The 24,826-nt window shown below is 41.6% G+C and overlaps 2 protein-coding genes across 2 annotated transcripts in view; one reads left to right on the forward strand and one right to left on the reverse strand.

The window, feature by feature from the left end:
- tinagl1 (tubulointerstitial nephritis antigen-like 1) overlaps positions 1-17,772 on the forward strand; it is a 44,838-nt gene extending 27,066 nt beyond the window's left edge. The window contains exons 4-12 of the mRNA XM_060942858.1: positions 815-907; positions 1,047-1,161; positions 9,222-9,345; positions 9,436-9,586; positions 9,715-9,901; positions 10,930-10,975; positions 11,880-12,003; positions 14,079-14,124; positions 14,235-17,772. Of these exons, the coding sequence (XP_060798841.1) occupies positions 815-907; positions 1,047-1,161; positions 9,222-9,345; positions 9,436-9,586; positions 9,715-9,901; positions 10,930-10,975; positions 11,880-12,003; positions 14,079-14,124; positions 14,235-14,399 (1,051 nt within the window). The 3' untranslated portion in view covers positions 14,400-17,772. The remainder of the gene's footprint in view (positions 1-814; positions 908-1,046; positions 1,162-9,221; positions 9,346-9,435; positions 9,587-9,714; positions 9,902-10,929; positions 10,976-11,879; positions 12,004-14,078; positions 14,125-14,234) is intronic.
- A 4,198-nt stretch (positions 17,773-21,970) lies between these two features.
- Positions 21,971-24,826, reverse strand: part of trioa (trio Rho guanine nucleotide exchange factor a) — a 319,083-nt gene continuing 316,227 nt past the window's right edge. Inside the window, 1 exon segment of the mRNA XM_060942859.1 lies at positions 21,971-24,664. Within this exon segment, the coding sequence (XP_060798842.1) occupies positions 24,119-24,664 (546 nt within the window). The 3' untranslated portion in view covers positions 21,971-24,118.

Consider the following 24,826-nt stretch of genomic DNA (forward strand, 5'->3'; position numbering starts at 1 on the left):
TGCAACAGGGGCTTTTTATTGACACGAGGTCACCTGACGTCTCACACACTGCTTTAACTGCTGGCCAACTGCTTTAACACGTTTGTGTGTGAATGTGTCCGTGCTGAAATTGGCACCAGCAAACAAACACAGGTCAGGAACCTGTGTGCTTCCCCCTAAATCAAATTGAGTAAGCATTCCTGGAAGTGACCAGTTGTTGGTGGGTGGTGTTTTTCTTTTTAAAGATTGGCTTGAATGTGTAGTGTCCTGTATGGCTAATTTGGCTTTGACAGGGTTGTAAACTTTGAATAAATATTTTGCTAACCCCAAGACTTTAAATGTACATGCTGGAGTAATATTTTAGATTTACTTTCAGAGTTATTAAAAGGTCATAACCATTTGACTTTTTGGAAATAAGTTTCTCTGGAAAGACATTTCTTCATGGGAAAAAAAATTATGTTGTCAGATGATGAGAAATATTCTTCTTCGCATTCAAAAGTTCCTACAAGTACCACACTTGAGTGTGCTGCCCCCATCTCTCACACACTGCCTAAAAATGGGGATTTATTTGAGCACTACAGCCATAAAAGGTTTACCATTTCAGTCTTGGCCATCGTCCACCCCTTTCTCCCTCTCTTCAAGGCAGCTATGTGTTATCTTTCGCCTTGATTTGTCTCTATAAGGGGAATTCCACCAAGTATTTACTTTTATTTCTATGAGCTTTTATTCTCTGTGTGTTTTAAACAGGGCCTGCATGAATTAAAATAATTGCCTAAATTTGTAAAGGAATGACCGAGACTGTAAGATACCCCTGTCCTTGTGTCTCTCTCTTTAGTACGTGTAGCGTGACTGGCCAGTGGGTGTGTGAGCAGCACGCCTGCCTGATAGAACAAGACATGATCCAGGCAGTGAACTGGGGAAACTATGGGTAAGAGCCATGCACTCGCTGAATCCACCTTTCATCCAATGCCACACACAATAAAGAGTTCACATTTAATCTGCATCCAAAAAACTTTCCTTCTATCGAGCTCATACTTAATAGATCGCTTGTGTCTTGTCCACTTTAGCTGGAAGGCAGCTAACTACAGTCAGTTCTGGGGTATGAGTCTGGATGAGGGTTTGCATTACCGTCTGGGCACGCAGCGGCCTTCCCGAGCCATCATGAGCATGAATGAGATTCAGGTGAGTAGTGTATGTAGACACACTATACACAGCGCCGCGCTAGTCTAGAGCTCAAAGAGTTTCTCAGGGCATGGCTTCTCACTGATCAATGGGATGAGAACTGATTGGATTTAATCTGCAATTTAGTGCAGGAATATGGAACGGATTTTATGAAAATATTACATCCTTTTATCCAACTGATAAAATATTTGCATTCCTTATCACTTCCATTGTATTTGGAGTATCCGTGGATTTAACAACGGAAGCCTTGGGTGACAGAGTGGTTCACTGCTTCTCAAATGGGGGTAACGTACCTTCAGGGGTCGAACGTCTATTTCATTGAATAAAAGTACGTCAGATGTTACAAGTTAAATTAGGTTTTTTTAAAAAAGGTAATACACATTTACAATTATGAAAAATACTACTCATATATATATAAATAGGGTGGCACGGTGGTTAGCACCATCGCCTCACAGCAAGAAGGTCCTGGGTTCGCGGCCGGCGAGGGCCTTTCTGTGCGGAGTTTGCATGTTCTCCCCGTGTCCGCGTGGGTTTCCTCCGGGTGCTCCGGTTTCCCCCACAGTTCAAAGACATGCAGGTTAGGTTAACTGGTGGCTCTAAATTGACCGTAGGTGTGAGTGTGAATGGTTGTTTGTCTGTGTCGCAGGGCTTTACATTAACTTTTTTGCTCACCGGCCACTGTGGCTAGTGGTTTTCCTGAGTCACTAGCCACTCAGTCTTTTCACTAGCCACAATTTTGTTGCCAGGAAATCGCAGTTTTTTCTTCACCATGATACGTTAAAGTTCGGAAGATCTAGATTTAATTATGAATGGCAGCGTATAATGTATCTCTACAGTAGCACTCAAGTATTCAGTGCTGTTAAGGGAGCTCCCTATATGAAAACATGCAACCAGTTCAGACAAAAATATAAACAGAGTATTCTTTTTATTTAACTCAAATTCAAGCCCCTTACAATATGAAATATCGTTTAATATGAAAAATAATATTCAGTACAGGTGGCACGGTGGTGTAGTGGTTAGCGCTGTCGCCTCACAGCAAGAAGGTCCTGGGTTCGAGCCCCGTGGCCGGCGAGGGCCTTTCTGTGCGGAGTTTGCATGTTCTCCCCGTGTCCGCGTGGGTTTCCTCCGGGTGCTCCGGTTTCCCCCACAGTCCAAAGACATGCAGGTTAGGTTAACTGGTGACTCTAAATTGACCGTAGGTGTGAATGTGAGTGTGAATGGTTGTCTGTGTCTATGTGTCAGCCCTGTGATGATCTGGCGACTTGTCCAGGGTGGACCCTGCCTTTCACCCGGAGTCAGCTGGGATAGGCTCCAGCTTGCCTGCGACCCTGTAGAACAGGATAAAGCGGCTAGAGATAATGAGATGAGATGAGATATTCAGTACAACTGAACTGATTCTAATATTAAAAGTCCAATTCAAAACATTTATCATTGAAAAACATTTTTGATATGCAAGTATTATCAAGTATTATGTATTAATAGTGTGTGTGTGTGTGTATATGTGTGTGTGAACATGTGTAGAGAGAGACATTAAATGTCCTCATTACATTCATCATCAGATGAGTCTGAATGGTCCATGAAAAATGGTCTTCGTGACCTGAGGCTTCCAGCAGGCCATAAGTTGATAGCTGGGGCGGGATCAACTTCTTTCCAATCGCGTGAACATTTCTAAACAGCAGCTCCATCCTCTCCAGCTCAGCCGACTTCATGACAGCAATGCTGTCCTGTAGTGAACCAGCCGTCTTCGCCTGTTTTGATGTTATAGTACCGATGTGTGCATTTGACTTTTTGTGATCCTTTATAGTTTCGAGTTTAAAATTACTGGTGCCTGTCTTTAAAAAAAAAAAGAGATTTTTTGGGGCTTTTTGCACCTTTATTGGATAGGACAGTGTAGAGACAGGAAATGAGTGGGAGAGAGAGATGGGGGGGGGAGCGGGAAATGACCTCGGGCCGGAATCGAACCTGACCCGGCCAGAATCGGTCCCCAGATTTATGGTATGGCACCTTATCCACAACGCCCCCACTGGTGCCTGTCTTTACCAGACTTTCTACAGTCTTCACAGTACATAGCACTTTCGGTTTTGCTATGAACTAGCCCATCTCTCCCGAACTTCCATGTCATTGAACTGTCTTATCTTCCTATTAGCGTCTTGTTCATCTCCATGGCAGTAGCCAGCTATGAGGCCCCCGAGGTCCAGACCTCGGTCATTTTTAAGAGCTGAAAATACATTTGTACACTAAATATTCAACTGGATAAAAAAAAAATAAAGAATAACATTAGAACATCTCCGTAAAAAGTGCATTGTTAATTATGTTAAACGTTGATTCTGTCTTCTGTGTCTGTTTTGTGCACGTGGCTCTGAGACCAAGAACTCAAAAGCGAATGAGTGCGTGACTCGGGGAGGAACGCAGTGCAGGAGACACGGGGTTTCCATGGTAGCCATCAGTGCACTTTCATGAAGCTGTTAAATTTACATTTTCGAAGCAGCGCAGTTTGTAGCCTACCTTGTTTGTGATTTTAAAAATAAATCATTCGATAAGCCAAAGCAATAGAGTGGAAGGTTTCAGCTTATGTTTGCCTTGGATAACTTTGCCTAAAACATGGTGGTGTATACTGATTTTTTCCATATTTTTTTTTTGTGTCGGTGTAATGGATGCCAGATTGTGAATGTATCTTAGTTCCATAGGCTACATGGTTAGGGTATCTTTTGTCCTCATTGCTTGGGCCAGATCAAACCATTAAACAAGCTTAAATTATTCTTACTCTTGCCACATACATGATTTTTTTTTTCAAAACTCATGATATTCAGTTCAAACACCATTAAAAGTAATTTCAGGAATAGATCTCGTGTGGCGTGTAATTCACCCTCTCATTTAAATATGGCAGAAATTTTTCGGCACGCGCTTTGCGCATCACGGACCTAGGTGATTTTAAAATGCTGCTCGGGCCCTGATCATCTCTGCCCCTTTTCCCCTGAGCAGCAGGGTTTGAAACTGCAGCTATGTGCCGCCACATAGTGCGCTTGTCAGTCGTCAGCATCTTTGTTGCTTCGTTCATTAACCACAGGTTACCGTATCATTGATTTTATCTGAGACGTTAACGAACGTTCTAAACTATTCTAACATGTTGTCAGAATGTTTATGCAGGTGCTCATGGGAGTTGTAGGCGCTTAATATTACATTGCAGTGCGTTTATTATATCAGATGCCTTCAGAGAAAACTACAATTAAAATATATTTTGTCATACCACAGAATAAACCACCTGCCAAAGTGGGTAGTGAGACTAAAGTCATTACCCGCCGAAGCAGAATTTTACCCGCATTTGGCGGGTGGGCAGGTGCTAATGTAAAGCCCTGGTGTGTCAGCCCTGTGATGACCTGGCGACTTGTCCAGGGTGTACCCCACCTCTCGCTTGTAGTCAGCTGGGATAGGCTCCAGCTTGCCTGCAACCCTGTAGGACAGGATAAGTGGCTATAGATGATGGATGGATGGATGGAGATCTCATCTCATTATCTGTAGCCGCTTTATCCTGTTCCACAGGGTCGCAGGCAAGCTGGAGCCTATCCCAGCTGACTACGGGCGAAGGGCGGGGTACACCCTGGACAAGTCGCCAGGTCATCACAGGGCTGACACAGACACAGACAACCATTCACATTCACACCTACTCTCAATTTAGAGTCACCAGTTAACCTAACCTGCATGTCTTTGGACTGTGGGGGAAACCGGAGCACCCGGAGGAAACCCACGCGGACACGGGGAGAACATGCAAACTCCGCACAGAAAGGCCCTTGCCGGCCATGGGGCTCGAACCCGGACCTTCTTGCTGTGAGGCGACAGCGCTAACCACTACACCACCGTGCCGCCCATGGATGGAGATATATTAACCTATTTAAACAAACAAACAAAAAACCTATCCTTAAAACATTGTGTTTATCTTGGGTCTTATACAGGTTCTATTTCTAACGTACTCAGATGATTCTAAGTAGCGAGGAAGCTATGAAAAGGATGGTCTCTATTTTAGATTTTATTAAAAAGGCAGCGGTCACACTTCTCCAAAAGCTCCAAGATGTTCAAACTAGTTGATGCATAACGTCTCTTATAGCATCTTTTTAAAAAGCATTGGACAACAGTAAGATCTGAAACACTAACGGCGTAAACTGGAAGGCCATAGAATATTTTCGGGAGAACCGTCGCATTAAAAAGATGATTTACTTCATCTTGCATGATGAAGTTGGGGTATTTGAACAGACTGCAAAGTGCAGTCTGTTCAAGAAGAGGAGCAAAGGAAACTCTTCCTGTTTTCAGTTATCCAAAAAAACAAAGTGAAACTCAAAAATATCAGTCTTGAGATGAATACGTAGGAATGAAATTTGCATCAAACTAATTGTCACTCATGATTACTCAATCTTTTTTCACTTTCTGGCTGATATACGGTTTATATTACATTCTGCATTGTAGAGTACTCCTTTCAATGTGTTAACTGGTGACTCTAAATTGACCGTAGGTGTGAATGTGAGTGTGAATGGTTGTCTGTGTCTATGTGTCAGCCCTGTGATGACCTGGCGACTTGTCCAGGGTGTACCCCGCCTTTCGCCCGTAGTCAGCTGGGATAGGCTCCAGCTCGCCTGCGACCCTGTAGGACAGGATAAAGCGGCTACAGATAATGAGATGAGATTTTCCCCGAGCAGTTAAAAAAAAAACTAGTCTGTTCAAAGTGTTAGTATATCATCAGGATATCAGTTTCATTCCTGACATGACCTTTGATGGTTCAGGTCCAAGAGGACATAACTGGTGACATAACATGCTGTCAATCAGCTCTGTCCTTTAAACAGGAAGGATGCTATTCCCATTTTTTTTTTTTTGTCTCGCCAAACATTGACCTCTGTAGCTCATGTACAGCAGTAAGAGTGATAATGTTGCACGAGCAGCAGTTTAAAAAGATGCTGTAGGGTTTTTCGGTGTCTCAGAGGAGGCATGTGTTAGCCTTCAGCCTCTCTATCCTTCCAGTTCGGTAGGAAAACAGCAGCTAGTGGGTGTGAATAAACTGGAAGAAAAATAGCATGAAATGAAATAAATTGAAAAGTCACGGGTCCTTGAAATGCCTGCCTGGCCTCTCGAATACCTGAGGCGCATCAGGTTAAGCCTTTACCCCCAGTAATTAGAGTAATGTAGAATGCTCAGTGGAAATCATTCAGAACGATGTAAAAACATCCATCCGTGATTTCTACATTTGTTAGATCTCTGCTTTAGTGACTTATCTCATCTGCTAGAGAATGTAAGAGAGCTTTAACGGTATGGTTGATTAGGTGCTTCCTTATCTTGCCTCCGGCTGTTTTGATCACACTAAATGAGGCCTTCGGTCTCCTGCTAGAGCAGCCTGCGCATTCTCCATGAGAGAGAGAGAGAATGCACCAGACAAGAAGGGAAATGAATTGGAACAAGATGAGAGGGAAAACGCAATAGCTTGCCCAGACACTACAAAACGTCTTCCCACCCCTCTGCTCCAACATGTCTCCACCTGCAGTGTGTTTCTGCACATCCATTCATAAAGCTCTCAATCTGCTCTGTGCACACACTCAGGATCGACACTCATACTACTCACACACAAGGAAAACCACACACATTTTACACATCTCTAACCTCAACCAGTATGACGCTTTTCTTCAACTGGACTTTACAGGTGAAGTTTACATCCAATAAACGTCAGCTTGAATCATTAAGATATTAACAAAAGGAATGCGGGCGAGCAGGAATGTGTAACTGTTCCAAACGTTTCCAAAGGAGAGTAGCAAAGTCCAGCAGTTTCTAAAGCTAACTCCACAGCCGCTTCATATCGATGCCTCTCTCATTTAGTTACTCAGTGACCTGACCTGAGACAGCTGGATAGTTTCAGGTTAGAAGAACTTCTTTACATAACACAGCATTAATTATTAACACCACCCACCCAGGAAACGAGAACATAGTCTCAAACGGATAGATTTCAACTTATGACATTGCAAATATTCACACAATGAGTGAGAAGCAGCTAACACTGTCACAGTTTCTGACACTATATTTACACAATACTGCATTTTACATGAGATTTCATTAAGGCTTCCAATAGCTGAGGTTCACTGGTACACTGTAAAAGTTCATGTAAGAGGTTGTTAGTGCTCTTATATGTACTCTCAGGGCCATAACCAGGATCAAAGTTTCAACGAGGTCTACATTACAGAAATGTGTCAGAGTTAAAATATCACAGTGCAGAATGTACACATCATTAATCAGCTAGTTTTTAAATGAGATGAGATTTCTTCCAACCAATTTGGTCATCCACCAGACTTCCAATTTTATTAGGTTATTTTTAATACAACAATTAATGAATTTAAGGCTACATGGTCCTAAATTCTCCACTATTTTTTTCCTGCTTCACCATTCAAGATACTATGTCATGCATGACGTGGTGGGCTTTCCCCATTCACGCAAGGCATTGTGGGGTACAAATTTGAAACAGGAGAGAAAAATGGAGGACGTGAATGTGCAAACGAAACGTGAAAGACCGACTGCAGTGACGGAAAGCGAGAAGAAAAGACGTTATTTTGCGAAGGAAAGGAAACGCAGGACCAAACTAATAAATATCGGCGGTCAGCGAGCACCTCGGTGTGATCAGCTGTTCATTTAGCGACAGAATGACGGAACTGTCAGTGCACGGTCAAAGGTAGACATGACTGTAGATGGCAGTAATGCAACAGTGTGGATGCCAGCTGCTGTAAAACCCAAAAGGTGGTGGTAAACCTGCACATGCGCGCACAGACTTTGTCTGCTTGACTGCATGAAGCGAGAGATTTCATGCATGTTATTTGCTCAGGAATCCCCTCAAATTACATAACTTCCCAGCCGCAGAATGGCCTGGGGTTTTTGAGATATTACAGAAATAAACATGCATCACAATGACCAAATTTCAGAAAGAACTAAATTTCACTGATTTTATGAAATCAAAAGGCCGTCTAGCTTTAATCAGCTGACTGTTATTATTGTAAATGACTGAACTGAAACGTGTGTTATGGTGTATATTTTTATATAATTTGCAAAAAAAACCCAAAACTGTTTTTGTTGAACAAACAACCACCGGGCGGCACAGTGGCATAGTGGTTAGCGCCGTCTCCTCACAGCAAGAAGGTCCGGGTTCGAGCCCCGTGGCCGGCGAGGGCCTTTCTGTGTGGAGTTTGCATGTTGTCCGCGTGGGTTTCCTCCGGGTGCTCCGGTTTCCCCCACAGTCCAAAGACATGCAGGTTAGGTTAACTGGTGACTCTAAATTGACCGTAGGTGTGAATGTGAGTGTGAATGGTTGTCTATGTGTCAGCCCTGTGATGACCTGGCGACTTGTCCAGGGTGTACCCTGCCTTTCGCCCGTAGTCAGCTGGGATAGGCTCCAGCTTGCCTGCGACCCTGTAGAACAGGATAAGGTGGCTAGAGATAATGAGAAACATAACCAAAATAATCTTTCTATTCTAGGAAAAAGATTAATAAGAAACTGTGCATGTATAATTTTCCAGTGTCTACATTTTAACTAAAATATGCTCCTCGTAGTTACCATAAAACCTTGTTTAAACTTGCAAAACCTTCTATGTTGATCCAGACTACAATGTTCTCACAGCGAGTATTGGCCATGCTTCCTGTCGATCATACTTTTATTATTGTAATTCCCTGTACTGCACTCGACAGTGAAAATCTGGCTGTTAGAATTCTTCGCCATGTAAAACATGCATATTATAATGTACTTTTTTCCACCTTCAAGCATATTATTCAGGCCATACAGAGAAGCTAATAGAAAAGACTTGTAGTTGCATGTGGACCTGCTGACAGGTTCTGGCTGTTATAAAATGTTTGACGTGGCCATTCCACAAAGAAAAGTCATTAAACAACAGGAAAGCTTTTAGTCTTTATAAAGAAAACAGCATCTGTTAATATAAATCATCGCAGCACCTATTTTAGACTCATTAAAAATGTATAAAGTTTAAAGTGCCTTGCATTGATTTTTGTTGCAACCTTTGCTAACAGCTCATTCATATATATCTTAGATGAACATGGATAACGATGAACATCTGCCCAGTTATTTCAATGCTGCTGAGAAGTGGCCAGGAAAAATCCATGAGCCCTTGGACCAAGGCAACTGTGCTGCGTCATGGGCCTTCTCCACAGCAGGTGAGTTACAGGACATGCACTGGATATCTACATGCTCACACAACCTTACAGGCTTTACTTCGCTCTTCTCATCTCATTTCATCTCCTCAGCTGTAGCATCAGACCGAATCGCCATTCAGTCCATGGGACACATGACCCCTCAACTGTCAGCCCAGAATCTGATTTCCTGTGACACACGTAACCAAGGCGGCTGTGCTGGAGGACGCATTGACGGGGCATGGTGGTACATGAGGAGAAGAGGGTAAATACTTTTGGAGGAAGGGGGAAAAAAATTAAATAAAATCCATGGCTGGGAGTACCATTCATCTCTAATTACTGCTGTACCTAGGGTGTTTTCTTATTGCTTCACTTTCTAATCCTCTGGCTCAGGGTGGTGACGGAGGAGTGTTATCCGTTTAATCCGCCCCAGCAGACCCCTGCTGAAGTGAGCCGCTGTATGATGCAGAGTCGCTCAGTGGGCCGAGGGAAGAGACAGGCCACAGCCCGCTGTCCCAACAGCCACAACTACCACAATGAAATCTACCAATCCACTCCACCATACAGACTGTCCTCAAATGTAAGAAAACACACTCTCCGAGCATGCAATATCCTCACATGCGGTAAACCCAGAACACACTCCCTAACCTTATCGAATAAGTTGGTTTACATATGACATACTAGACATAGTCTGCCTCACATGCTTGGTTTTTTCAATCTGGCCATTTCCTTTAGCAGAAATAGCAATAATAACTCCGTGTACTCTGTGGTTGGTAGAAGAGAGCAACTGGACTTGCTTGAAGATTCTTGAAGACGTTTCGCCTCTCGTCCGAAAGGCATCCTCAGTTCTGTCTGTCTAATAGGGAGTATCAAGTATTTATCCTCTCATGGATCATCATAGAATCCGAATCAGAATGCTGATGGCTGCATTGTAGGTGGCTGATAAAAGATGTCATAGACACCCACCTCTGTTCAGTGATGGTCGTTCCAGGTTGACAAAAATGAACGATCCTCTCTGGCTAAGATGTCTGCCAGTTTTCTGGAAGTCCTCTCATAGGGATTTCATCCCAAAGTGCGTAGAAACATATCTGTGACGAATCTGTCATTCCAGGTTTTTTTTTGTCAACCTGGAACGACCATCATTGAACAGAGGTGGGTGTCTATGACGTCTTTTATCAGCCACCTACAATGCAGCCATCAGCATTCTGATTCGGATTCTATGATGATCCATGAGCGGATAAATACTGGATACTCCCTATTAGACAGACAGAACTGAGGAAGCCTTTCGGATGAGAGGCGAAACGTTTTCAAGAATCTTCAAGCAAGTCCAGTTGCTCTCTTCAACCAACCACAGATTACTATGTACCTGGATGACTGAGATTCGTCACAGATATATAAAACTCCATGTACTAGATTTAACCAAGTTGCACAGAAATTAGTGGTCATTAAAAGCAGCACCACCCTGTTGTAGATTTTTATTTCTGTGTATTTTTTTGTGACTGCATGTACATCAGGTTTTTTTTATTCCTTACTTAACTCAACCCAGTTGGGAACTCTATAGTCTACCAGTTTATCAATGCCGTGAACTCTGTTCTATTTCACTCACAGGAGAAGGAGATAATGAAGGAGATCATGGATAACGGGCCTGTGCAAGGTATGGGATATAGGTGTGGGATTGTAAGAAACGATAAAGGTGGAGCTGTACCGTGCACTTATTAGCACCCGGTATTCCAGAAATGCTCTTATTTCTTGATTTATGAGCACAAATACTCAGAACCATATAGTAATAAGAGCGAGTGCATGAGTTATACAGAGGTAACTTTGAGTCTGTGCCAGTCTTCTGTTGTATTGTTTCACACAGGAGGGAATTTTGGCCTTGGGCCACTTTTTTGCTCTGGTTTTTTTTTCCCTTCTCTGGCTTAATATCAAAAAACAAGGTGGATGGCACGTTTCACGTTCTGCTGCTATAGTATGTGTATAAACACTGTATTTCTTAGTGGCTGGTTTCACAGAGAGTTTTCACGCAGCATGATTTCTCAACAGACTTTATTATATTACAGGCATTTAGCAGACGCTCTTATCCAGAGCGACGTACAACACACCCAGAGCAGTTGGGGGTTGGGTGCCTTGCTCAAGGACACTTCAGCCATTCCTGCTAGTCAGGGAATCAAACTGGCAACCTTTTGGTCCCAAAGCTGCTTCTTTAACCATTAGGCCATGGCTTCATTAAGCCTGAATAGCCAAGTGAATGCACTTGCAACTGTTTAGCATTTATTTTCTATTGTAGTGTATATATATATATATATATATATATATATATATATATATATATATATATATATATATATATCAAAGGCCAATCAAGTTTAAAAAAACAAAACCCAAATCCTGAATTTTGGCTGCAGTTTCAAAGGTCAGCTATAAGTGGAGGAGTGACGTTTCAGCAAGACACCGCTATAAATAGACTCACGACTGAAAAGCTATTCTATAAGAACACACCCTGACGTGGCCATGTTTTACGTAATGGGCGTGTCTGCTGCCTTGTTTTTCCTTTGCAGCCATCCTGGAAGTGCACGAGGACTTCTTTGTGTACAAGAGTGGAATCTACCGGCACACTGACGTGAACGTACACAAAGCACCGCAGTATCGCAAACACGGCACACACTCCGTGAGGATCACAGGGTAAGAAGTGCCCTTGCCCACAGCACTCAAGCACTAAGCGACCTTTCCCTTCATGCGGCGGAAGCAAGCAGGAGGATCTGAACACACCTGGTTAAGGCCAAAACAGGGCTCCAGCAGGATTAGATAAAAAAGCGTTGTATTATTTTAGTTCTGTCTTGCTTTGGTTTAAAGCAAAACGTCCAGCTGATAAAACAGATATCCAAGATAATTATGGGTTTTTTTTGTGAAGAATAGAGATAAAAGTCAAGCCTTCAGAGCGCCGCCAACATCTAGACATGCTCCTCATTACCACAAAAATGCAGACAACATTCTGATGACTAGCTCTGCCTCTTCAGGCGTATCCTTGCCCTCATGATGTGTCTACACCACCTTCACTTAAGGCACTGCCTCAAACGGGCGTGGTCGGCTGAGTGGGGTGGGTTTGAGGCAGTGCCTTAAGTGAAGGTGGTGTAAACACATCATGAGGGCAAGGACATGTCATGTCATCTCATCACTCCGAGATGACATAAATATCTTTTTCAACCCCCCTGCAGTGTTTTCGGGTTAATTACAGAAGCAACGAATAGGCATTCTTCTAGGACGACACTAGGACATGACGCTCATGAGTATCTACAAAAACAAACTGTGCCGAGTTTCCCAAAAGCATCGTAACACAAAGATCATCATTAAATGGTAGAGTGAGCAGCACAATGAACACTCACTCTCCTAGTTAAGATGCTCTTAACATTAAAAGGCTTTTGAGAAACCCACCGCTGGTCATTTCCCATCTTATAAACAAGCCTAAATGCAGCCATAGTAATTTTGCAATGTCCGCTATACTGCGTATCAATAAGTGATTAACTATTAAAATGTCATCAGATTGTGTTTGATTTCACTGGACCTGGAAGCTGGGATAACCACTTTGTGACATGCTCCAGTGGTGATATTCATGGCGCATGAGCGGATGTCTGAACCCTGGCTTTTCTCCTCTCGGTATCATTCGCTGACTTTGCCATTCTTTTGATGAATGGGACTCAAGGCCTATGGATTTGGGGAATAGGGACAAGAAGAATGCTTTTATGGGGTAGATCCTGCCATGTTGTGTTTTGTTAAGCTGAGGGTCTGGGAAAGTTTACAGATAGTTTGTTGATGTTCAGTGTGGTGGAATGGTGTTGTCTGAGCTGCTGATCCTAATTCTATAGAACAGAGAGCGGGCATAAATCTACAGCAGTGTAGGGAAGAACCATGCTATATCGGGGTATTGTTCAAGGCCAAGGGCAATAAAGAGCAGAGAGTACTTTGCAGCACTTTATCCAGTATAGTAAGTCATCATAGTTTTCCCTTGCAAGTCTTCTTATTCTGTTTTCTTTATGGTAGTACACTGTGTTCTGATGTTTTTATTCTATTTCTGGTTTGCCTTTATGAACCAGGATTTGACTTTTCTCCAGATTTCATTCCCAGATTAATTCCAAGCATTCTACTCTCATATGCAAGAACCCCCACAGAGGCAGATAAGTCAGAACAACTATTCTGATCCATGCTAGAAATAAAATGGGGAACATTCTGAACTGACCTTTGGAAACATTTGCAGCCAACTGTAAATGATGTTTGAACATCTAAAGAAAAGCAGCGCTGCCTGAGAACAAGACGTGTTACGATGGCTGGACGAAGGCAGGCAGGCCTCAGCTTTTCTAAGACCCTTGGCACACATACCTCTCAGAAACGTTGTTGTTGATGCACTTAGACGTGATACACACATCCTTCCTAAAGCCAGTTTGGGAATTCTACCTCAAAGTCAGAACTCCTGGTCTGGAATTTTGGCATCTGTGCAGCACTGTTTTCTGGAGATGTTTAGTTCTTGCGAGAACAGACCTGTCTTTGTTGGTTTCAAGGGCACTAGGTTCAGGCTCAATCTGAGAGTTGAGATCAAATATATTCAAATGTACCATTATACAAATAAACGGTTATTTAGTGCTATTACATTTGGCAAGAGATTAAAAAAAAAAAAAGTCATATATCCAAACTCTTGGTAACATGGATACATTTAATATTAATATGAAAAAAAATTAACTTTTTATTGCTATGTTTTTGTATAGGTGGGGAGAAGAAAGAGATTACAATGGGAACACACACAAGTACTGGGTAAGCTCAAGTGCTCCAATTATCATCTCAACTAGGACAGGAAATCTAAAAGTTGGTTGTGAGCTACATATATATATATAATTTATTTAAAAAACAATGTTCTTCTATAGATTGCTGCCAACTCATGGGGCAAGAACTGGGGTGAAGATGGCTACTTTCGCATTGCACGAGGAAAAAACGAATGTGAAATTGAAGCATTTGTGATTGGTGTGTGGGGCCGGATAACCATGGAGGACATGCACAGCCATCACCGTCATCACGGAAGACGCAAATAGAGATGCCCAATCGCGTGCGTCTCTGATCCTCGTGCCTCCTTCTGAGATCCTTGTGTACCTTGTCGCCAGATTGAACAAACACAAAAGAAAGACTCAGTCAGGACTATGGCAGAAAACTGCGATATGGTTTCTATTAAAGCCGTCAAACTTCTATTGAATATATTATTCTCACCAGTGCTGATAGGTGTTCATAAATAGCCAGTCCTTTTTGTCGTTCCAATGTGGGCAGTTTAGATTTGAGACTTGTGGTGGTTCTAATGCTTCCCTTTCTTCTAAGCAAGAAAATATCAAAGGAAAGTCAGTTCAGTTTTTGTCAAGCCTGTAACTGTGAGCTCACCAAAGCCCCCTGGTGGCCACAACACTCAATTACAATTCCACTTTAGACATTCTCTTCACATGAGTTCACAGAGTCTGATAGGTTCGGTTTTGATTCCAAAAATGGCGATGTCATTAATCTTCTGGTTTATTTGGTTTTATGAGCCATACCCTGGTAGGTAGTTTAGAACCGTAAGTAACGGAGCCTGTGAAACTCTGACTCACTCAATGTGCATTTCAGACAGTGCGTGATCCAGCATTACATTTAAACACATTGGAGAAGGCAAGATAATGTGAGGCTGAATTTATTACCAATTATTTATTTTAAATACCTGTGACAGGTTTTTTTTTCTACAGAAAATATGTTTATGGTTGTGGTCCTTTTTCCGAGGGGTCAGCTGCTTTCATCTTGAACATTCCATTTATTCCAAGTGCATCAAACTCTCCATCTAAGAATCAGCTATACTTTAGTGATGATGATGATGGTTATCTGAGCTGGCTTTTTTTTTTTTTTTAAACCCAAACAAAAAGTGAATTTTTATACAGTAACAGACATCATAATGACTACTGACATAACAGTAGTGCTTATTCATCATCAGTGTGCTGATCATCTTAGCCATTGGACCTTAAACCTTTGTGTCGACAGAAACACCTTTAAACTGTCAAGTCCAATGACTGCCTCAGCAGATTTATTCCATGAACTATTTAAATGTAGACAATAATATTCTGCCTAATTCTTGGACCCAAAGAGCTTTTTATTCCTCAAATGTTCCAAAGTAGGTCCCATAACATAAGTAGGCAATCCTGAAGACTTTAATAATAAAGGGCTCTGACTTTCACCACTAACTAAATTGTAAAAATTACAGCCACCCCGGCTACACTTCATGAACCCCTTGGGTTTCTCAGACCCCATCGTTCTAACGATAAGGTAACTAAAGCAATACACACTACATTTGTTTTCTGAGTGAATGGCTTGGTCCTCCTAATACGCTTTCTATTTTTGTAGTGACACAAAGGCTGACTAAGAATTACTGATCATTATTTTATGGTTACAATCTTGAAATATTTCAACTAACACTCCTTATATTCAAGTTTTTTTAAAAAAAATGTTTTGTACTGCAACGCTGTGCTTCCTTGGATGACTTTGACTAGAGTTATCCATTATCAATACCACTTATCTGTCAGGGTCATGGGTGAGCTGGAGCCAATCCCAGCTGACTTTGGACGAGAGGCAGGCTTCACTCTGGGCAGGTTCCCAATCTATCGCAGGGCCAACACAGAGACGAACAACCACTCACGTTCACACCTATGGGCAAATTAGAGTAGCCGGTTGCCCTAATCAACATGTCTTTGGACCGTAGGAGGAAACCAGAGCACCTGGAGAAAACCGACACAGGCACAGTGAGAACATGCAAACTCCACACAGAAAGGCCCCGGGTCAGCCGCAAGATTCGAACCCAGAGCCTTCTTGCTGTGAGCTGACCGTGCCTCCCTGACTAGAGTCAACTCTTGCTAATTCTGAAATGCAAAAATCTCTAAGAAAGAACAATACAATGCTTCCTGTCATAAACGAATATAAATTATGTGCATGCACAATCTTACAAAGTGATGGATCATTTTTGCTCTTTGTTTTTACTCTACTCATCATTTTTTAAAGCAGCAAAACCTATTTTGAATCTTCATATGTTAATAGTGCAAATGCTACTGGAGTGATGATATAATTTTGTATGTTTTTCCCACTTAAGAGTAGAAGCAGGTCTCCACTACTGATAGCAATCATACCAAGCAATTCGCTGGCGGTTGAATATTTCACAGGCTCTGCGTAAAACCAAATATTCTTACTGCAGGAAATGATTTTTATAATTCCCCGTCAGCCATTTTGCTCCATATATGGGAAGAAGTTTGTGCTCGGATACAGTGTTATACTAAGCTTGCTTGTCATGCTCAGTTAAATCAGGTGCAAATTTTTAAACCAAAGATGAGCTGTAAATCATGTCTCTTCTCTTCGCAACTGCAGCAACATCATCATCATCATACACACTTGACCTTAGAGCACAGCAAAGAGTTATCGAGATGATACATGCGCTCATACAACGCTGGGTAGAATAAACACAGCTGCTCACTGAACGTTTGAGACTTCCATGATGGTCTGTAACTACTGTAGATCACTGAACCATTAATCACTAACCATCTTGTTACACGCAGGAATGTGAACTTCTGTGATGACCATCGGTGTTGATTGTTTTCTTCAGGTCTATTCAGCATCGTGCTTAACACACACAAGCCTCTGCTACTGAAATGGATTTCTCTACTTCTGATACATCATTACCATTATAAGCTATTATTAATGGACATAAACTTGACACATATCTAAATGTTACGCTGTTTTTAAAGCAGACTGGCTTCCATGATCCATCCATTCAGTTAGTAAGAGGATTCATTTTCCCAACTAGTCATCCACACCGGAGATAAACCCCTCACACTGAGCGAGTGTGTTAGAAGACTGAACCCTAGTCATGCAGAGGAAATGTGTTTTGGCCAGATGATGTATGGATAATTGGTCTCTATTGGATTAGAAAACTCTGCTTAATATAGCTCCCTGTGTAGGATTTTGTTAAATTAAAGAGAGATTTATATCAGACTATCTGACTATTTAAGAAGCAGGTTTGTAAATTATATCCATTTGGTCATATACGTGTATTATTTTGTCACTTGTATTGTATATATGCAATCACTATATATCACATATACACACAAACAAACCACTGTCCACCTGCGTAATACAATAAAATCCAAATCTAACCATCGTACAAACACAATCATCCAGTTTCCCCTTTGACTAACGTACGAGTTAAACATTTGCTCAGAATTGTGACTAAACCAGATTATATATTCTTGGTAGATAAAATAAAATTGTCTTGTTTGTTTTCTTCTTCCTATCTATCCATCCATCCATCCATCCATCCATCCATCCACAGTACGAGACAAAAGTTTGGACACACATTCTAAGTCAATGTTTTAATTAATAAATAAAAAAAGACTTCATGCCTTAAAATAATGATGGCTGTCATTTCTCTTTACTTAGTCAAGCGGTTCTTGACATATTACATGGATTACTACAATTGTGAAATAGGGGTATTTACTGTATTTTTATTATTTACTATTTAATCTCAAGCATATTAAGAAGGCAATAAATTGCACTAATTAACTTTTGACGAGGCACCTGGTGATTGAAAAGCATTCCAGGTGATGACCTCATGAAGCTGGTTAAGATAATGCCAATAATGTGTAAAGCGTCATCAAGGTAAAACACTGGTTACTGTGAAGCATCTCATCTCATTATCTGTAGCCGCTTTATCCTGTTCTACAGGGTCTCAGGCAAGCTGGAGCCTATCCCAGCTGACTACGGGCGAAAGGCGGGGTACACCCTGGACAAGTCGCCAGGTCATCACAGGGCTGACACATAGACACAGACAACCATTCACACTCACATTCACACCTACGCTCAATTTAGAGTCACCAGTTAACCTAACCTGCATGTCTTTGAACTGTGGGGGAAACTGAGCACCCGGAGGAAACCCACACGGACAGAACATGCAAACTCCACACAGAAAGGCCCTCGCCGGCCATGGGGCTCGAACCCAGGACCATCTTGCTGTGAGGCGACAGCGCTAACCACTACACCACCGTGCCACCTGTGAAGCATCTAAAATATGAAAAATATTTATCACATAATTCCAAATGCTATGTCATGGTTATGTCTTCAGTATTTGTTCTACAACGTAGAAAATAGTAAAAATACTGAAAACACACACACTGATCAACCATAACATTGCTTATCTCATTACAATGGCACCTGTCAAGGGGTGTGATGTATTCGGCAGCAAGAGAACAGTCAGTTCTTGAAGTTGATGTGTTGGAAGCAGGAAAAATGGGCAAGTGTAAGGATCTGAGCGACTTTGGCAAGGGCCACTGTAATGAGATAACGTTATTCACTTCACCTGTCAGTGGTTTTAATGTTCCAGCTGAACATAAGTTCTGAATTTAGCGTCCTTCAGCAGCTAGTCGGATTGTTAATAAATAATAAGCTTAGTTGCAGCAGAGGATTTGCTGCTATGACATTTCAAGGGAATGTAAACATGGAAAACGTACCTCAGCACTCTCTCAAAGTCTTGGAAAAGTAGTGACCTGCAGCCATGCACAGTTTATAGTATACCACTTCTCACACATTTCTGAGCAGACAGTGTCACAGCAAAGACAAAAACAATCAATCAGTCTGATACCTACTGCACATGCAGCCACCGAGGCGATCATTACAAAGCACTGACACTGAAGACACGTTCTATAGAAATGTTTCATGAAAACTTAATATCGTCGATTGTACGCTTTGCTTCGTTTAACACTTTTAATATTTTTATTAGGGGCGGCACGGTGGTGTAGTGGTTAGCGCTGTCGCCTCACACCAAGAAGGTCCGGGTTCGAGCCCCGGGGCCGGCGAGGGCCTTTCTGTGCGGAGTTTGCATGTTCTCCCCGTGTCCGCGTGGGTTTCCTCCGGGTGCTCCGGTTTCCCCCACAGTCCAAAGACATGCAGGTTAGGTTAACTGGTGACTCTAAATTGAGCGTAGGTGTGAATGTGAGTGTGAATGGTTGTCTGTGTCTATGTGTCAGCCCTGTGATGACCTGGCGACTTGTCCAGGGTGTACCCCGCCTTTCACCCGTAGTCAGCTGGGATAGGCTCCAGCTTGCCTGCGACCCTGTAGAAGGATAAAGCGGCTAGAGATGATGAGATGAGATATATTTTTATTAGGCTTCGATTATGTCGTGCGTTTGTTCTAAAAGTCCATGTCTAAACTGGCGCTAGAGAAACTTATTAGAACAAGCACATTAATATAAACCTGTGATTTGCCTTGCAGCCAGCACTGTCATACAAGATATTGACTAAAATTCAACAGAAAATTTGACCCTCCTGATCAATCAAAACTTCAACAGCACTGTAGTTCAACCTACACTAATAGACCTGCAATGTTACAGTTCCAGCGCAGTAACCGTAACCTGCTTGAAACTCACAGAACATTAAAACGAGTCCATGGATCACAAAGATGAAACTAAAATAAGTATGCACATCTAAAATATGTATGCTTTAACTTTCTCTCTCATATACACATACTACATGGATGACATAAAACAACAATAAAAGAACTACCATAAGTCCATACACACACACACACCATACTTTGCTGCAGCTCTCCAGCCTAATCTGTAGCTCCAAGGTCACAGATATGAAGCGTGAATGAGTCAGACGAATGGGAACCTTGGGGAAATGGCAAAGAGTCCTCACCTCTTCAAAATCTGGACAAAAAAAAAAAAAAACATTTATTCTAGTCATTTAATTTTTTAGTAATAGGTTTATGACAGTGCCACATAATAGGACTTACAGGGGGCTTACACATGTTTTATGTTTACAGAGTTAATTACATTTACTACAAGTGGTTGACAGTCATTTGTTCCCAAGTTCCTTCTTTGCTCTTGCGATCATGTTCTTGTTCAAACTGGAATTGGGACTCAAGTCCCTGCTGAAAAATAAAGGGAGCAAACCCTGTATGGAAACACTGTTTACTGGCCTAAAAGGAATGCAGTTCCCTTATTTTTACGTCTGTTCTTAGAGCTTGACAGGATTTTTTTGCTTTTGAAGAAATCTTTGAAGCTGTGTGATTTTTTATTTTATTTTTTACACTTTTGCACTTTATGTTTTTAATGAGTAGCATTCAGCTGCACCGACTCTCCAAAATCTGTCAGCTTGAGGAGCGTTGATCCACCACCAGATTTTCAGGTTGAGCTGGCATTTGTTAATAAGCTGGATGTCTGGAATGAAAAAGAGAGAAAAACAAAGTCCAACGATCGCACACTAATCAAAAGTTTCAGCGCTTCCACTACAACAGACATGTACTGTAGCATCCAAGAGGACGTGCAGCAGTTAGATAGCATTACTATAATATGTGTAAGAAGACAAGTACAAAGCGAATCAAGTTCTTACTATAAAAAGCAGGGCTTTGAACCAGAATTTTTTTCCTATTGGTTCGTTCCGAACAGAAACGGAATTTTAACGTTTCCGGTTTTGGGTTCCACCATTAAATAGACGTTCCCGAACCGGTTAGAACAAAAAAATTTCGTTCCCGGAACGGTTAATTACGTTCCCTGTCAGCTGTTTAACAAATGGCTATAAAATTATGTCTCTGTCTCATCCAGCTTAAACCAAATGTAGGCTAATTCTATTACAACCTTCATTAAATAAGACAAGAAATAGTTCAAAACAATTATTATTTCAAATGTTGGCGATTTGGATTCTCAGTATGTCTTCCCATCTACACAAACAGAAAAAGTGGCAAAAATGAAAGATAATTCGTTTAGTGTGTTACCAAAGGCTAGTCAGGCCCTATGCATTGATAGGCTAACAGAGGTTAACGTCATTTAATGTTCGCGAGCCTCTCATTAACGTGGACAAATATATTGATATCGTGTTTGAAATTGACGTTTTTGAATAACGATAGACTGCAATATTTACCTCTTATTTAAGATGTGGAGACGTGATAGTAGTCCACCCTCCCGCTCTCTCCATTCAGTCAGCGAACGTCACACAGGAAGTGAACCCCAGCGGGTCATAGAAACTTGCGCAGGAGAAGAATGACTTTTTTATTTGTAGGCTACGGAAACTTTGAGGAACGAAATAAAAACCGGTATTAACCGGTTACCATTATTTTTAATAAGCGTTTCTGTTCCGGAACATAAAAAATAATAAAGTTTCTGGTTTCGTTTCTGTTCCATGTGAAATAGAAAAAGTTCCCGGTTTTCGTTCCTTGAACCGGTTCAAAGCCCTGATAAAAAGCCAGTATCATGGTATCATCGGTGCAGGGAAATTAAGGCCTGCTCAGGAAAAGGCGCTGTTAAAAACATGAGGGCAAAGTTGTCGACTTGCTTATCGAGGCACCGCAAATCTGAACACAAAGCTAAGACTTGGACTATTCAGCCCATTCTATAGTGATGACAAATTTCAGACTTTACACATCAACCTTCAGAACACTTTCAAGTCAGTTCTTTAAAAAGAATCTTAACAAGAACAAACGAAACGTGTGAAAAGCGGTTTGTACGGTAGGAGGACGCAACTGCAGCCATGTCGACGCCGCACGGTTCAGTCTGTCCCCCTTATACAATAAAACACTAACGCTGGAGATGCTTCTAATCAGCACAGTAGTCTCGAGAATGTTCCATATGTTTAATTTCAAAATAACTGATGGCAAAACTGAAAATATTTACAGCACATATTGCGTAAACACTTATGGTGTATGTACAAAGAAATATACATGCAAAAGTATAAAATAACTGAAATAAAAGTTTACAATGATCATACATACCTTAAAAAACAAATGATAGAAACAAACAAACAATTAACAAAACATTTAAACGCATCCAGTCCGACTTCCCATGATGTCACAGCATCTGTACAACTTTACAATGACAAATAAATTAGAAGACATGATATGGATCTACGCCGATGGAGCCACCACGTTCCTTCCTACAGGAAAGATGCTCTGCCCCACCCCTCCCACATTCGACCAAGTTTCAGAAACTGAATGATAATGAGCTAAATGAGGTGATGCGACAGTTACAGACAGGTGCTTCGGGACATGAACGGAGGCTGTAGGCTACGCACCAACAGAAAGCTGCGAAGGAAAAATATCTTCAGTGCAAATTTCACTACTTTGTCGAATTGCTGAAAATCTTTTCCTAGCCACTGCATCACCAAAAACTATCGGAGGCCTTGGGCATATGATCTAAATTTGTATAAAAACTATCAATGAGATATTATATAAATATTATAATTTAAAGGCTTCACATTTACGTCAATGAGTTCTTGGCATCACGAGAAGCTGTTAAAGAACCAAAACGGCCTGATAAACCTGCCTGGCTAATAGTGTGATGGTGTGAAAAGCGTGCTATGTCTGTGAAATGTCAAGAACATTCAGGAAACAAATCTTCAGACTTAAAAAATAAAGCTATGGTAAACACATGTAAACAACCTGCCTTATAGGTATAACTTAAAATAGCGAAATGTGATACTTAAAAAAAGCCTCATGAAGCTTGCAGAGCTTTGGTACACTAATAATATTAACAAAAAAAAAGTGACAAAAACGCATAAGTGCCATGTAGACAATGACCCTGTGGTGCTACAGGGGAAATAATACTCAACTGAAGATAAAGTCCAGATTAAAATAAACGCAACTAACAGCAGAACTTGCAGTACCAAGTACATGCTTGTCTATATATTTATTACAGGTACAACAAGATGTCTTCATAAATAGTTGCATAAACTGGTTAAGCGGCAACATTGCACATGATAAGAATCTGGAACATAACATACGACGTGAGTGCATTTACAGTATTCAGTCTTCCTTTGAGCTCATACATGAACTGCCACTCAGACCGTTTGGCTGCCCTATGGCTATCTTCCCTTGGGATTCATCGTCTCTCCCATGCTGGGATGATCTCTGTGAACAAACACCATTAAAAAGGATCAAAAAAAAAAAAAGAAAGAAAGAAAAATGATAGACACTAACTATGTACAAAGTAAGGCTTACACATCTTTAAATTGCACAACACAATTTGTTCTATTTAAAGCAATTAAAAAAGTGTTTAGAGGTTTCACTTGCAGCACTTGAAAATCGTTACAGCTAAATGTGGTGTGATGATCGTTGTTTGACAAAGCAACTTATTAAGCTAGGCAACCAAACAACCTTTGATTTGAATGTAAATGATTCAAAATAAACCGCCATCGTAAGTTTACTTTGCACCTTTCAAGCTGAATCCAAAATGTTTCTGAGGATTCGACGCATTTGTTTCTTTTCGCTTCATTAGTGGTAGTGTTCGTTCAGACGTGTACCTATCGTCACTCGCAAATATTTTCCCCCTCTAATGTTTTGACTTGAATACTGTAAAAGCGCAAAAGAACTGATTGCTCCCTCTGGCTCAGGCAAAATGGAGGAAAGGTTCTGTCCACACTCGATTTATTACAGAAAAGCTCTGCCACTGTTGTGCAGACCCCCACACAAATGAATCTGTGTGGTTTAAATGATCATTGATCAGTAAAACTGTTCAATATATATTCCATTCGTTAAATCTCTTACAAATCTTCATTATATTTTGAACCAGCCAGTAGCACAAGACTGGGAAAGGACATTTAATCCACAGACGTCGCTCGTCTCGGAACTGTGTTCTACACGGCTCTGATCGGATGAGGCAGTCATTTCCACATACTTCGACTGACGCAGTTTCTTCTGAATTACATTCGGCTGCTGAAAGAGGACGAGATTATCTTTTTTTTTTTTTTAATTATTATTTTTCTTTTATCATCAGATCCTGGGTTGGAGTCTGCTGTGTAGGAAGGGCCTGATACCCCCTAGTGGCCGCAGGTCGTTGTGATGTTTACGCCGCTCAATGAAGGAAATGAGTCTGGAGGTGTCGATGCCCTCAGTAGACCCCTGGCCCCTCCCTGGCCTCAGCCAAGGCTCCTGGAGACAGACAGAAGGGACGGGACGTTTGTTAGGCTCCGTCTTGAGCAGCAGACATACAAAGTCCCGCGCCTCCTGGCTCACGCCCTGGAAGTAATCATCAGGGAAGCTGAAGTCTAACCGGCAGATGTTGAGACACGTCTCCTCCACACTCTCATCCAGGAAGGGCGACGCCCCGCTCAGGATCACATATGTGACTACCCCAAGGCTCCAGAGGTCAGAGGTTAGAGAGACAGGCTCCCCGAGAACCACCTCAGGGGCAGCAAATTCGGGGCTGCCCAGGAGAGGGTGAATGTAGTGGGCAGAGTTCAGCTGCACCGCATCCCCGAAATCCGTCAGCTTCACCGTCAGCTGAGAGGAGCTCTGATCCAACACCAGATTTTCAGGCTGAGACAGTTTTGGAAAATAAATATTTGTAGATTAGAAATGTCGTTTATATATAACTTACTCTTACATCTGCACAATCTAGAAACACATCATGCGAATCAATTAAAGTGCCCCTGAGCTCAATTATTTTTTTTTTTTAAATAGTTCACTGATTTTTTTTTT

The sequence above is a fragment of the Neoarius graeffei genome, chromosome 16 (genome assembly GCF_027579695.1).
Source record: "Neoarius graeffei isolate fNeoGra1 chromosome 16, fNeoGra1.pri, whole genome shotgun sequence".
NCBI lineage: Eukaryota > Metazoa > Chordata > Actinopteri > Siluriformes > Ariidae > Neoarius > Neoarius graeffei.